General features: G+C 37.1%; 2 protein-coding genes across 2 annotated transcripts in view; one reads left to right on the top strand and one right to left on the bottom strand.

Annotated features, from left to right (window-relative positions):
• The first annotated feature begins 5,049 nt into the window (after nt 1–5,049).
• Nucleotides 5,050–8,500, top strand: LOC103137939 (5-hydroxytryptamine receptor 4). The gene is made up of 2 exons (XM_016671434.1): nt 5,050–5,349; nt 6,361–8,500. Exon 2 carries the CDS (start codon nt 6,374–6,376, stop codon nt 7,430–7,432), a length of 1,059 nt encoding a protein of 352 aa, XP_016526920.1. The 5' UTR covers nt 5,050–5,349; nt 6,361–6,373; the 3' UTR covers nt 7,433–8,500.
• A 1,805-nt stretch (nt 8,501–10,305) lies between these two features.
• adra1d (adrenoceptor alpha 1D) overlaps nt 10,306–13,530 on the bottom strand; it is a 32,272-nt gene continuing 29,047 nt past the window's right edge. Inside the window, exon 2 of the mRNA XM_007551844.2 lies at nt 10,306–11,286. Coding sequence (XP_007551906.1) covers nt 10,736–11,286 — 551 coding nt within the window. The 3' untranslated portion in view covers nt 10,306–10,735. The remainder of the gene's footprint in view (nt 11,287–13,530) is intronic.

Raw genomic sequence — 13,530 nt, 5'->3', positions numbered from 1 at the left:
CACTGAGGGGTTTTGGCCAGGTCCTGGGTCTAGTAAACAGGTGAACAGAAGGTAAAATGGGTTAGCTACAACAGGAATGAGAGTCAAAAGGCTGGTGCTGAACAGTTGATTTGCATTTGCATGGCTCTCAGCAACTTCATTTAAATACAAAAACGTCTCCTAGTCCCAAGGGCAAGGGGTGACAGGGGAACATGGACACACAGCGTTTTTGACCATTCTTGGCAGTGCTCTACAATTTTCCACTCTGACAAAAACCTCTTGCCGATAGCCCTCAATCTCGATGCGCACGGAAGAACTAAGTGTCAATAGCTGTCGAAAATCCCACTTTTCATGCAGTGAGAGATGAAACAAGTTCAGCTAGTTAGGTTAGAAAGAGAAATAATGTGTTGCCTCCTTTAAAAAGCCACTGGCACTGATAACTCCTCATTTCCATATTCTGGCTTGAGGCAGAAAGGTGTTTGTTGCCTTCTCTTTCCAAACTGTGGTGACTGTAAGGAACTTGCGGGATAATTGGACTATACTGAGGTAAGGGAAAAATATTACTTATTTATCTTATTTATATTTCTTGTTTCAAACCTAAAATTTAAACTTTCAGAGATGAGAAGTCAATAATTTGTGGGAAGAAAAGAGAGCCCTTTCCATATTTTTCAAATCATAAATTTTCAGAATGAAGCTTAGTTAGACTTGTTGGTTTACTTTGCAACTATGTTGAAATGAATTTAATTTCCTAATTGTAAGTATTCTGATTTATGTTTCCTACTATTATGCAATTTGCTAAATGCACGTTTGCTTTTTGTTTCCTGGTACTTTAAATGAGAATTCAGTAAATGATGAGAAAAAAAACTGACAGAAGAGGCAAATTATGCATACGAAAAAATATCATGTGTTATAATTAATATTAATATGTACATATTTAATTTGTTGGTTTTTCAGTGTGTGGATACTCACTATATAAAATTTTTGTAGAAATTAAAAGCAATTGTGGTCTAACTTTGGAGAATTTCAAACCATTTAGGAGTTTTGCTTCATCGCTGTATTTTGGCAAATGTATGGTAATTTAACCATTAAATCTCTTACAAAAAGAGGACATCTCTGGAATAGGAGAAGGTCATTATCAAGCAACTTATCTTATTCTACAAATATTTATAAACATGCAATTATGAATATTCTGAAAACTAAAAAAAGATTATTGTTTTTTCTGAGTACATTAAAGGGCTATTTTGGGTCAAAGTGCAGGGGCCAGAAAGCAGTGAAATATACAGTTGTTTCAAGTCCCAGATACTTAGAATGAATTAATTTATGAGCCGCTTTAATTTGTTAAGTGTGACTTTAAGTCATGATACTTAGATAACAATAAAGATTTGTAAGCTGTAATATGTTTTTTTTTGTTTTTTGTTGTTTTTTTCTGAGAAAAGCAGAAACCACATGTTAACAGTAGATTTACAATGCTCTGCAAAACATATTAAAATGGCTCTATTCTGAATGTATATTTCACAGAAAGCTGACACTTAGAGGATGGCACCTCACGTATTCCTTCTCCTGTTAGCCGGTAATGGAAATGTTAAAGTTCATATTTGTATATGCATTTGTGGCTGAGCTACCCATTGATCACAGTGTTTTTTACAGGTCTAATAGGAACAGCAACAGAAAATAATACAGGTAACACATTCAGATTCACTGCATTACTCAAATTTTGAAGTTTATTGTTGTGATTTCACAGTGTATGCTATCAGAATAACAACAATTTCTAACAATGCCAGGAAAATATAATGAAAATAACCTGTTACGACTGGCTCAAGGTCATAACAAAAACGGCAGACCATGCAGGGGTTAAAGTGCATTCAAATTAATATTTATTAACAAAAACAACAATGGATTGTGGATATCAGTATCAGTGGTGTAATGAAAATGCTTGGATGTGTTGTATGAGTGCATATGGAAGTGTTGAAGTGCAAAAACAAAGACAAACTCAAATGTGCAAAAAGGAGGGGAGCTGAGGCCTGGCAACAAACACCACAAGTGTCAATCGGCAGAGTGGACACTGAAGGCGACACAGAAGACAGAGACAGCCAGGTTCAAGTACTATATGCTCCAAATTAGCAAATCAGCAGCACCTGTAAAGGGGAGGAGCACAAAGACAAACAAGACACCTGCAGCCCAGCTTACAAGGCCTAGAGCCGTAACACCCCCACCCTTAAGAAAAGGGCCCCAAAGGGGAACCTTTAAAAATTCAAAAAATAAACAAATTTAAAATGATGGGGCTGGTAATACATTACCGAAGATCTTAGTGTTCAGGAGGCCGCCGTCACATCAGCCTTTGTGTCCCACAGCCATAAGTTTTTGTGCCCATCATGTCCGGTCACTGTTTAGACTGGCAAAAAAAAAATGGTAGGCAGCTAAAACAGGACATGTCCTTAATGCGTCAACACGTTCAAGGCACCTTAAGAAGAAAGAACCCACTTACAAACACAGACCTGACACACAAGTGACCAACCACAGTTCACAGCCAAATCAAAATGGATTCACCCAGTTACCACTCACAAAAGCAATAACCAGTAATCCAACCAGATCTGAACTGATTTTACCCAACACAAAAGGTCACAGCAACAAGTGGTCCACTACCACAAAACGTTGCTCCACAAGTCAGGTAACCAAGCAAGTGACCAACAAATTATGGAGAGCGACACCCACAACACGATCACCCTTAGCATGGTTCAGCACCATACTCAAAGTTACTGCTGTCTCACAGCCAGCAACACCAAAAGGCCATCAACCAAAAATGAGCCGACATCTCCGCAGCACCAAATAGTCACATCATTGCTTCACAAATTTTTCCCAGGATTCTCCTCATCACATGACCAACAAAACACAGAGAGCCACACGCATAACAAACCCAGATCATTCAAACAAAATGTGGACTAACTCCTCCACCATTTCACAGGCACAACCAGGCTCAAAGCACACTTTTTCCTTCCACTCAACTCGAAACTGAAACAAGTCTGTTTGCTGCCCAGACAAACCAGTGACACCCGCCATTAAAGACAGACAAGTTTAGACAAGGTTTGAACACACACCAACCTCAACAAATTTCTAAAAGTGCCGATCACAATTCCACGTGACACTCAAGGCAAGATCATAACTGCTCTTAACACACAGTTTCAAGAAGTTTCAACCATAAAAAACCTCATCTTGATCCATGGTTATAAAAATAGACATCCGACAACATGCACAATAAAAACTACAATAGTGACCACCCGCAGTGAGCGAGCATGACTTCTGTAAAAGGTATTTCCATAGAACATTTCAAAACAATTATTTTACTTTGTTTTGAAATGACCATAATTATTTCTTAAATTGACCAAAGAATGCAATGTCTGGATATCTATAGTATTTTTTAAGTGTTTCAGATCATTCTTTTTAACAAACAATAATATAACCTTTTCTCTTAAACATTCACTAAGAAGCTCCCTAATAACTTCACCATGACATACTACAGCTTCACCACCAAAAATAACTTCACTATCAGTTAGCTCAACCTCACTTCCACTCAATACACCTGTTGAGTCCAACCAATGCAACATCAGACCAAAATCTACAGCAACCTACATAGCATCACCTCCTCTCAGTGCAACTTTAACCTAGTCCTATGTCACCAGCAACCAACTTCTTCACCCATCAGAATCACCCATTGACAGTCACTATAAGATCACCAGCAGGTTATAGTTGGGCTTCAAATGAAGCAAAACTAAATGTTATGAATAGAAGGTTATGGAAAGATCAGAGAACAGCAGTCTGAAGGAGGAATGGTACATTTCAATCTGCAGCTTATGTTAAAAACCCAGATCTGGTTTTATTAAACTTAATACTGAGCTGAAATTTGCAAATGCTACTTCTGTGCCAGACACTCAAGTTGTAAAAGATGCTCTTGTGAATGCAAGTAATATCCCCATCTTTACCTCCACAATGAATGCATCAAGTGTTGTTGTGAGAAAAGAGAGTATGAATTAAGAAGCTTTTGTGGGAACTTTAGTAACCTGTTTAAAAATATGTTTATTTTTGGTTAAAAAAAATTAAAATTAAAAAAAAAATTATTAATAATAATAATAATAATAACAAATATGACTGTTTCAATATCAGCGAAAGGAACGTCAACACAATCAGTAACACATCCAGTTACTCCAGCTACAATTAGCTTGCTTGGTTTATTACTTCCTACAACATTTGAAGTCTTAAAGACTTTTATTGTTTTGTGTGATGATAAAAATATCTTTTCAACAAATAGAAAGTTTGCTGGGTATTTTATTGTACTTTTCACTAAGCTAACTTTACCACCGCTAATTGCTCACCAGACAGACTCCATGACATTAGCATCACAATCATCATATTGCATCCCGTTACCTAGCGATAATATGAATGCAATACAATATGAGGTAACCAGAAGTTAGTATGACTTTACTAAATAGAATACCACTTCTTGATTATGGTTTCTAATCAAGCAGTTTCCGATGTGACTTTACCTCCAGCAAATGCAACATCACCAGTAACCAATGCAACTTTGACAACAGGTAATCTTTTCTAATTGAAAAAAGCAAGTATTAAATTGGAAGATAAATATTAAAAGCACTGTAGATATTTGGCCACACCCTACAGGGAAATTATGAAGTGTTAAAGTTTTAAAAGGTGTTTGTTTATGGTGGTTATAATAACAATATCAATAATAATAATTATAATAATAGTAATAATAATGTAATCTTTTCAATATCAACAACCTAACTAGCTACTCCAGCAACAACTCCAGTGCCACCAGATTCAAAGCTCCAGATGACATTTACACTAGAAGAAACTTTTACCCCGGCTCTGGGAAACCCTGAATCTCCAGAGTTTGTCAGCTTGTCAACAACACTGACTAGTCAAGTAAGCATAACTTGATTTTTTTTGTAGTCTCATAATTGAAATATCAAATGAATGAAACTACATCAACATACAATGACAAGATCAGCATGTGTAAAAGAATTAGACTTAACTAAACATTNGTCTAATACTGTCCAATTTAGTTCTGTGCTTGGATGCTACACTGTTTTTTCAACATACAACAAATAACTGACTGTTTCATCAGAGCATTTAAAATTCTAAGTCCCTCAGCTGTCATTTCTGTTATAATTTGAATTGATTTGGCAAGGGAGTTGTTGGCAGAGTATATTCTGTCATGGTAGTTATTGTTGCATGCATTAATCAAAACCCACCTCCCACCTCTCCCGTCTCTGTCATCTGGATGAAACAAAGGCTGATAGAGCATTTTACTATGGAACAGACCTGAGGGCAGACGATCATCATCTCTCCTCTGTTCAGGTGAGTTACTTTAGATCACAACCTAATACAAACTATATATATATATAAATAAGCTTGCAATTGCTATTCTTAGTACCATTGGCTAAGAAGGGGCAGATAGCTGTTTTAATTGACGTTTGAAACATGTTTGTATGGACTGTTCTTGTTTCTGTCAGCATCATCCATGAGCTGTTTCTACAATAATCCACAACAGGCACTAATGTAGCCAAGAGATAAAAATAGATTTTGTAAACTATTTCGATATGTTTTTAATTGCCAGAAGCAAATAACAAAATGGTTTGTCAAATATTACCTTTTTAAGTTATCTTAGGCTCTTATATGTTTTGCAAAGCAATTTGCAAGGGAAGAAAAACAATGGTGCTTTGTTTAATAATTGTAAATAGCCACATTAAGAAGAGAACTTCAATCCTGTTCATGCACTGAACTGTGACTGTTGGTAGGATTCAGCATTAAGAAAAATAGTTAAAGTTCACATAGACCTGAAAAAAATTGTGTATTCACATAGAGATGAGGGTCAGAGGACAACCCCATATACACAATGTCAGTAAATGATAAAGTCCAAGCTCTTTCCACCAATTGAAAAACCAAAATGTAGTTTTTCCAAATACTGGAATATTACATAAAACCAATAAAAAGGAGTTTAACACAAAAATGCCAGCCTACTGATTAGTACGTCTTTGTACTGTAGAACATTTGCACCGAATACTTGGCCAGAGGTCTTTTTGCAAGTATTACTGCATCAGTGGAGCGTTACATGGAGGCGATCATTATATGGCTCTGCGGAGGTGTTAAGGAAGCCCAGGTTGCTGTAATATTAGCCTTCAGCTCATCTGATTTGTTGGTTCTGTTTTTTTTTCTCATCTTCCTCTTCACAATACTACACAGATGCTTTATGGAGTTTATCTCAATATGAGGCCAAGGCCCATATTTTGGCTAATGTAAAATAAAAAATTATTTGAAAGTATTTTTCCAGGTGTTTAGGAATTCACATGTGAATGTGTGTTTTGACAGGTTTGAGCAGAACATGGAGAACAGCAGCCTGGCATGGCCTGGAAATGATAACGCTTCTCTTCCTATTGAGCTACCGTCATGCGCCACACTGAGGAGCCAGATCTCACGGATTTCCCTGTATGCCTTCCTCTCGGTTGGCACAGGCTGCACTGTCGTGGGCAACTTCTTGGTTGTCTTGTCTATTTCCTACTTTAAACAGCTACAGTCGCCAACAAATTCTTTTGTTTTGTCCCTTGCAGTGGCTGACTGCCTTGTTGGGCTGCTGGTGATGCCTTTTAGCATGATTCGGACTGTGGAGGGATGTTGGTACTTTGGTCCTCTTTTTTGTAGGCTTCACTCCAGCCTAGATGTCATGCTGTGTACTGCCTCCATATTCCATCTCAGTTGCATTGCCTTTGATCGGTATTATGCAGTCTGCAATCCCCTGGTTTACTCCCTAAAGATGTCCAACAGTCATGTAGCTCTCCTCATTGCCATTTGTTGGACTGTTCCTATGCTCATCTCGTTTGGCCCCATAATGCTAGATCTTCACGTTGCTGATGTTGACATCTTTATTCCTTCAGACGTGTGTGTGTTCTTGGTCAGCCGCGTTTATGCTGTCATGGCCTCTTTGGTAGCCTTTTACTTGCCTATGGCTGTTATGCTCGTGGCATATTGGAAGATCTTCAAAGCTGCAAAGCGACAGGCCAAGCAGATTAGTGCCATGGAAAGCCAAATGGCTGCTGGAGTGGGCAAAGACTCGAGCAAGAAAAAAAGACACCGCAATACGATGAAGAGGGAAGGAAAGGCTGCAAAAACTTTAGGCATCATAATGGGAGTTTTCCTTATCTTCTGGATGCCTTTCTTCACTGTCAACATTGTGGATCCGTTCATTGAGTACACCACCGAAGGGGTCGTCTGGGATGTTTTTCTCTGGTTGGGATATATAAACTCATCTTTAAATCCCTTCCTGTATGGATTTTTCAATCGCTGCTTTCGTAGGGCATTTCTCATGTTTCTCAGCTGCAGGGTGTGTCTGCCTGGAATATCGTCTGGAATGGAGTTGTCACATTCCAAGAAAGAGAAAAACTAATGTCGAGAGTCATTGTGAAATTAAGGTATCTGTGCATGTTACGTGGAGTTATAAAAACCTCAAGTAAGAGCAAGACGTTTGGGTGATATTATTTGCAAAAATTGAACTCCAGTACACTAGCCAGACCCCTGAGAGGACAGCAGACCCAGCCTGACCACCTCCATAAAAAATGTCTATCTCCACCACTAGGTAGAGGCTACCTAACCCTTAAAAATTTTAATTACATTTTAATTAACGTCCTTCCAGTGAAAACAATTAGTCTCATAAACAAATTTTTCTGAGAACAGGTTTCAAACTGTCATTTTTTCTTTCTAAATGTGAACAGCAGAAGGCTTTTGTGTTTCTCTTATGAAAAGTTTCAGTTGATCATGGTTACCATTGCACACACTGAGTACTGCACACTGTCGTAAGCTGCAGGCAATGTTTGTGGTGAACATTGTCTTTTGTCTGATATGAAATGTAAATACTTTCAATATTGTTCTGCCATGTATGGAAAAAAGTTTGCATATTTTATCTTTTGCATATTTTGCAAAAGACTAATGTAAATGAACAATGTCATGTTTTACTAAATCCGATTTAAGATGATAAAGTTTCTATTCCGTTCTGTTCTATTTTAATTTGCAGCAGTGAGCATTTAATGGTACTGGTATGAATTTAAATGGAAAATACAATTCAGTTTATTTTTGGCCAGTATTAAGATTTTCATAAAAAATTACATATTATTCTGTGGAAAAAAACAACAATGTATTGTTGGTTTTGAAGTTTATAAGCAGCATGTTGTTCTTATTTACACCATTCACCTATGGATCAACAGAAAGCCATGTGAGGGTTTAAACAATGATTAACTAGCTTGAAACTTCATATTACTAAAGGTTTAAGGTGAGGAGAAGACATGAAACTGATTTTTGAAGCATAAAGTACACATAACTATGTAACAACAAATTATAACCAAAGTAATTGTCTAGATATATCAAACAAACCTGTAAAAAGTAGCTGGACGCACTGCTTGTAGTTTCCTTATGCAGTCAGCCTCACATCAGAACCTGAAGAGCAACTCAGAGTGTGTTGTAAAAAAAAAGAGAGAAAGTCCTAATTTATCTTTTTATTTATTTAATCTAAGGACAGCTTTTGTTTCTCTTTCAGATGTTTTAAGTTAATACACAAGATACATGTACATTCTAAACATACTGACTAAAATTAATAGTCATTAATGGAACATTAATTTTGATGTGTATTGACGATTTTAATGATGGCACTTGACAAAATGCAATGTCCGTTACTGGTTTCATAATTGGTGACTGTATGATGTGTTTGTGATGTTTTTATGTTTTCATGATGTGAACACTTTGAACTGCCTTGTTGCTATACAAATAAACTTGAATGACTGATTGATTGATTGATTTAAAGCCTAATTAATTGCGAGCTATAAAAACAAGAAGGCGATCTTGTGTGATGCTACGTCTGCCGACAGCTTCTAAATGTTGAAAGCATAATTCACTTTATGTCTGACACTGCATGCAGTAAGGTAGTCAGTGAAAAAAAAATTGGCTTTCGAAAACATAACTTGAAGGTCTGTGTTCCTCTGTATACTTCCTCCTAATGTAAATTATAGCATAATCCTAGACAGTGAATGCCCAGATTGCACTGCAAATTAGTCCTTCTCAAAATAGTCAGCCACCAGCTGCAGTCTGTTTATTAACGCTGAGCCTTACTCAGAGTCATATCATAGTTAAAACAGGATCAAAGCTGTCAGTTCACAATTAGGAGTCTGGGCAGGCTGTCACTTTGGCTGCCTCTGATGCTTCATGTAACTGCAAGCTGTGAAAGTGGAATCAACATATGGCTGCGGATGACTTCTCTAACACGAGTTGGTATAAAGCTTTGAAAAGTTTTTTTCTTTCTCTGCTTTTTTTTTCAGGAATGAGTGAGTAAATATGAGGAAAAAGCTCTAAAAATATATCCTGATTCTGGCTGTGTCTAGTTTTTCTTTCCCTTCTTTATTCTCTGTATTTATCTCTGAATTTTGGGCAAATACCAGCAATCCGGATTGTGTAGTGGGGTCTGCTACCAACAGATGTCATCAGATCCCATCAGATGGGGAGCGTCCAGCAAACTTGTTGGCTGAGTAAACTCCACATACTCCTTACTGTGTTCTCCAAAACCTCTCTTAAAAGGTTTTATGAATACAAATCTTGTTGGAAAGTAGTTAGGTGAATGGATAAGGGGTGCAGCGGTTGCACACAGATGAACATAGTGGTAGTTCTCGCAATAAAGATTCTCATTAAAACGGTGAAATGGCTCTTTAGTTTAGAACAAAAACGGCAACCAGTTGAACAGATATCAACTCCAACTACATTAGTTGTGCGCAGCCATATAAAGTGTGCAGAGATTGTACGTTTAATTTTTCTTTTAAGAACGATTTATAGAACATACAAAGCATAACCTTTAATGAAAAAAAATATAGATATATATGAATGATCTTATAGAGAAAAAAGGTCCAAATCAAACAATGACGTTTTCTGAACGCAGTGGATTCATTTAACAGCGTGTTCTTTTGTCAAGCATAAAAAAAATATTTTTCTCAAATATATTTTTTCCTCAAATATTTTTTCTCCCTTTTTATTTTGCGTTACATCTGACAAAAACATTACGTTACAAAACACGAAGAAGCACATTTATTTCACAGTCGCAATCACTTGGGAGGGCAAATTACATTTTGATGTACATATTTGTGTCAGGTTGCCCTACAAATGCAACAGAAGATAAACTTTACAAACATTTCGGAAGGAACATAATATTTCTGATATATTACACTCCAAAGTTTGAATCAACAATACAAATTGCACTTTTGACTTTTATGCTTACACTTTCTCCAAGCAGCGAAAAGATTTTTGTTCCTCCTACTAGTTTTTTTTTTTTTTTTTAATCATAGATGTCACAGTTGCATTATACACATCATCAGTTGCCTAATAATTGAACACAAGGAGGCTGTCAGAAATATAATTTAACAAAATACATCAACACAGACTAACCCACGTTGTGGGCTGAGGAACATGAACGTGTGTTAAAATGACAAAATATAAATCCAGGGAGTCAAAACTGTACTTTTTAGCCACATCATGTACATAAACACGACTTGCAATGAAACAAAGGTTAAGTCCAGTTTGTGCTGGTGTCAAGTCATTACTCTTAGTTTTGCCGTACTTTGCTTTTTCCGACCATAGAAGTATGCTCCGTCAGAGTGACTGAGAGAAGGAGCAGCACGGTCCTTTGGAAATAGCTAAAAGTGTCCTCAGAGGCTCTCTAAATGTCAGTCTCTTTAAGGCCGTAACACTCTGCCAAATCGTAGAACTGAAAAGTGCTCTGCTCACAGGAATTGTAAATCCCCATGGAGACTGTTTCCACTGTATCGGTCTCGCCCAGGGCAGGTGGGGTGCCTTTTCCTGTTCCTCCTTTGATTTTATTGGACAGGTCGTTCACTTTTTCTTTGAACTGGAAGGAGGACTTTTGCAGGGGTGAGAAAAGGCTCAATTTCTTTAACCCCAGGGAGCAATGTTTCCTCTTGTGTATCAACGACCTTCCACAAGATTCGTGCATTGGGTAGCCAGCAGCGTAGTCCCTCATCTGATCCCTGGTCATTCCCTTCACAGCTGTCCTCCACCTCTGGTCATAGAAGCGGCGTAGGACCCTCCTCTTTTGGTGACACTGGCATCTGAGGAGCCGAGTGAACGCCCGCTGGAACTCTTTGCTGGAGCAGGGGTAGATCACTGGGTTGATGCAGCTGTTGAAGTATCCCAGCCAAAAGATAAACTTAAACACAGATTCCGATGGTTTCAGTGCTGGGAAAAAAGAACCTGAAAAACAGATGGAGACAAAAAGAAATATGAATTTTGAAGCAAAATCTTCTTCTTTTTTTTGCTGAAGTAGCGTCTTTTAAAAGCATTCCCACCCACAAAGTGTTTTTTTTTTTTGTTTTTTTTTTACATTTTCCACAAATGCCAATATATTTCTTGGGAGTTTGGTAAAAGACCAACACAAAGTAGCAGATGGTTGTTAACCGGAGGGGAAAATTCCATTTACACTTATAATCTTATAATCTAACATTTCATTAAACTAAAACACAGATTCTATGCTTCTGCTTAGACGCTCCACCGTATTTACACCCTTTTTTGAGGAAGCATAGAGGCTACAGTTTAAGCCTGAATATAATTATGGGGTGTTTGGCCCTGTAGCAGCATACAATGATCATAAAATTAGTTTTGTGAGTTTTTGGTGTTTGAATTAAACCAAGAGGACCAAACGAACAGGAAATACATAAAAACTTGAATGTCCATGTAATATGTTCCTTTATTAATCTAAACAGTAGAATTTCCTTTTTTTTTAAATTACATGTTAGATTTATGTTAGAGTGAAAATTATTTTCCTGTGTAACTTGAGCTTCTTTTATAAAACTTTCTTGTCTTACATCTTAGGTATATGCTCTAACTAATAAAGGAGCTTATTATTTTGTACAAAAAATATACTTTTATGAAATGTACTCAAATTAATATACATGTGGAAATTTAATGAGATATCCAGACATGAAACCTAGCACTAAATCCTGGGGATATAATGTCCACAGTAGGCATGACATGAAATTTTTTTAAAGCTAAAATAAAGTAATCAACCGATCAAAAATCTTTGTTCACTTGTAGGTTTTTTAGCCATTTCGTTGGAGCCAGGCTGAAGTGAAAGACAGATCCTGTTAAGTTTTCCTACATAACTTTGGAAGCATGGGCATGCCTAGTTCTCCTGCCCTTGCAAGCCTCCTGACCCACATGCAGAAATCACTCAGATACTCAGGATGCAAAATGGCAAGTAGTTTATTAACGGTGTGGGAAAGTGCATACGCAGTGGATGATCCAGGTTTCTTCTTAGGGCAGCGTCCATTGTGGACAGAAAATATGTTAGATGGAACATGGAGTGGGTAATACTGCCGGCTGAATAACAACTTTTGGTTGTGCAAAACCTCTGAGGAAAGAGGTTTTTCCAGGAGAGCTGTATGTGAGCATCGGAAAGTGGGCAGACAGGGAACCCAGAAAAGGAGAGAAGCTGTGAAAGACGGTNCACCTCCAACGACTTTGACAACAGGTGATATTCTTTTCTAATTGATCAAAGCAAGTATTACATTGGAAGATACATATTAAAAGCACTGTAGATATTTGGCCACAACGTACAGGCAAATTTGCAGTGTTAAAGTTTTAAAATGTGTTTGTTGATGGTGGTTATAATAACATCATCAATAATAATAATAATAATGTAATCTTTTCAATATCAACTACACAACCAGTTACTCCAGCAACAACTCCAGTGCCAGCAGATTCAAAGCTTGAGATGACATTTACACTGGTAGAACCTTTTACCCCGGCTCTGGCAATAAGGGACTCTCCAGAGTTTGTCCGCTTATCAACAACACTAACTACTCGAGTAAGCATAACTGATTTTTTTGTAGTCTCATAATTCAAATATCAATTGAATTAAACTACATCAATATACAATAATCAGCATGTGTAAAAGAATTAGACTTGTTAACAAAACATTCTTTGTGAATATCAACTGTCTCCCCTGACTTGTTTTACTGTTTTTCAATTCTTCAGCTGAATGACATCTTTAGGCGGAGATTCGGGGGTTTTTTCCTGCGAGTTCTGATCAAAGCTTTCAGGTAAATATTGATGTTAGTCAGGAAATTGTTATTAAAGAGGTATGAAAGAAAACTCCAACAAAATGATATGATGACATAAACTTTTTAAACATTTTTCTTCTGTTGTGTGACTCTAACCATTGGACAGTGGTGCCCAAATTTTAATTTTATACTAACACATTCAGAATATCAGGTAATGTGTTCTTGTGATGTTTGTTAGAAATGAAAACTACAATAATAATTTCCTTTTTGCAGACCAGGTTCGATTATTGTTGACTCTGATGTGATATTTGCAAATGCGAGCTCTGTGCCAGAAACACAAACTGTTGCAGAGACTCTGGTGAATGACAGTGCCAGCTTGAACTTCACGCTGAACGCAACAAGTGTAGTTGTGACAAGTAAGAGTTTATTTTTTCAT

Source organism: Poecilia formosa, unplaced genomic scaffold, assembly GCF_000485575.1.
Source record: "Poecilia formosa unplaced genomic scaffold, Poecilia_formosa-5.1.2 Scaffold44, whole genome shotgun sequence".
Lineage (NCBI taxonomy): Eukaryota > Metazoa > Chordata > Actinopteri > Cyprinodontiformes > Poeciliidae > Poecilia > Poecilia formosa.
Note: the sequence above shows the minus strand (reverse complement) of the source record. Positions and strands in the feature narration are given on the sequence as shown.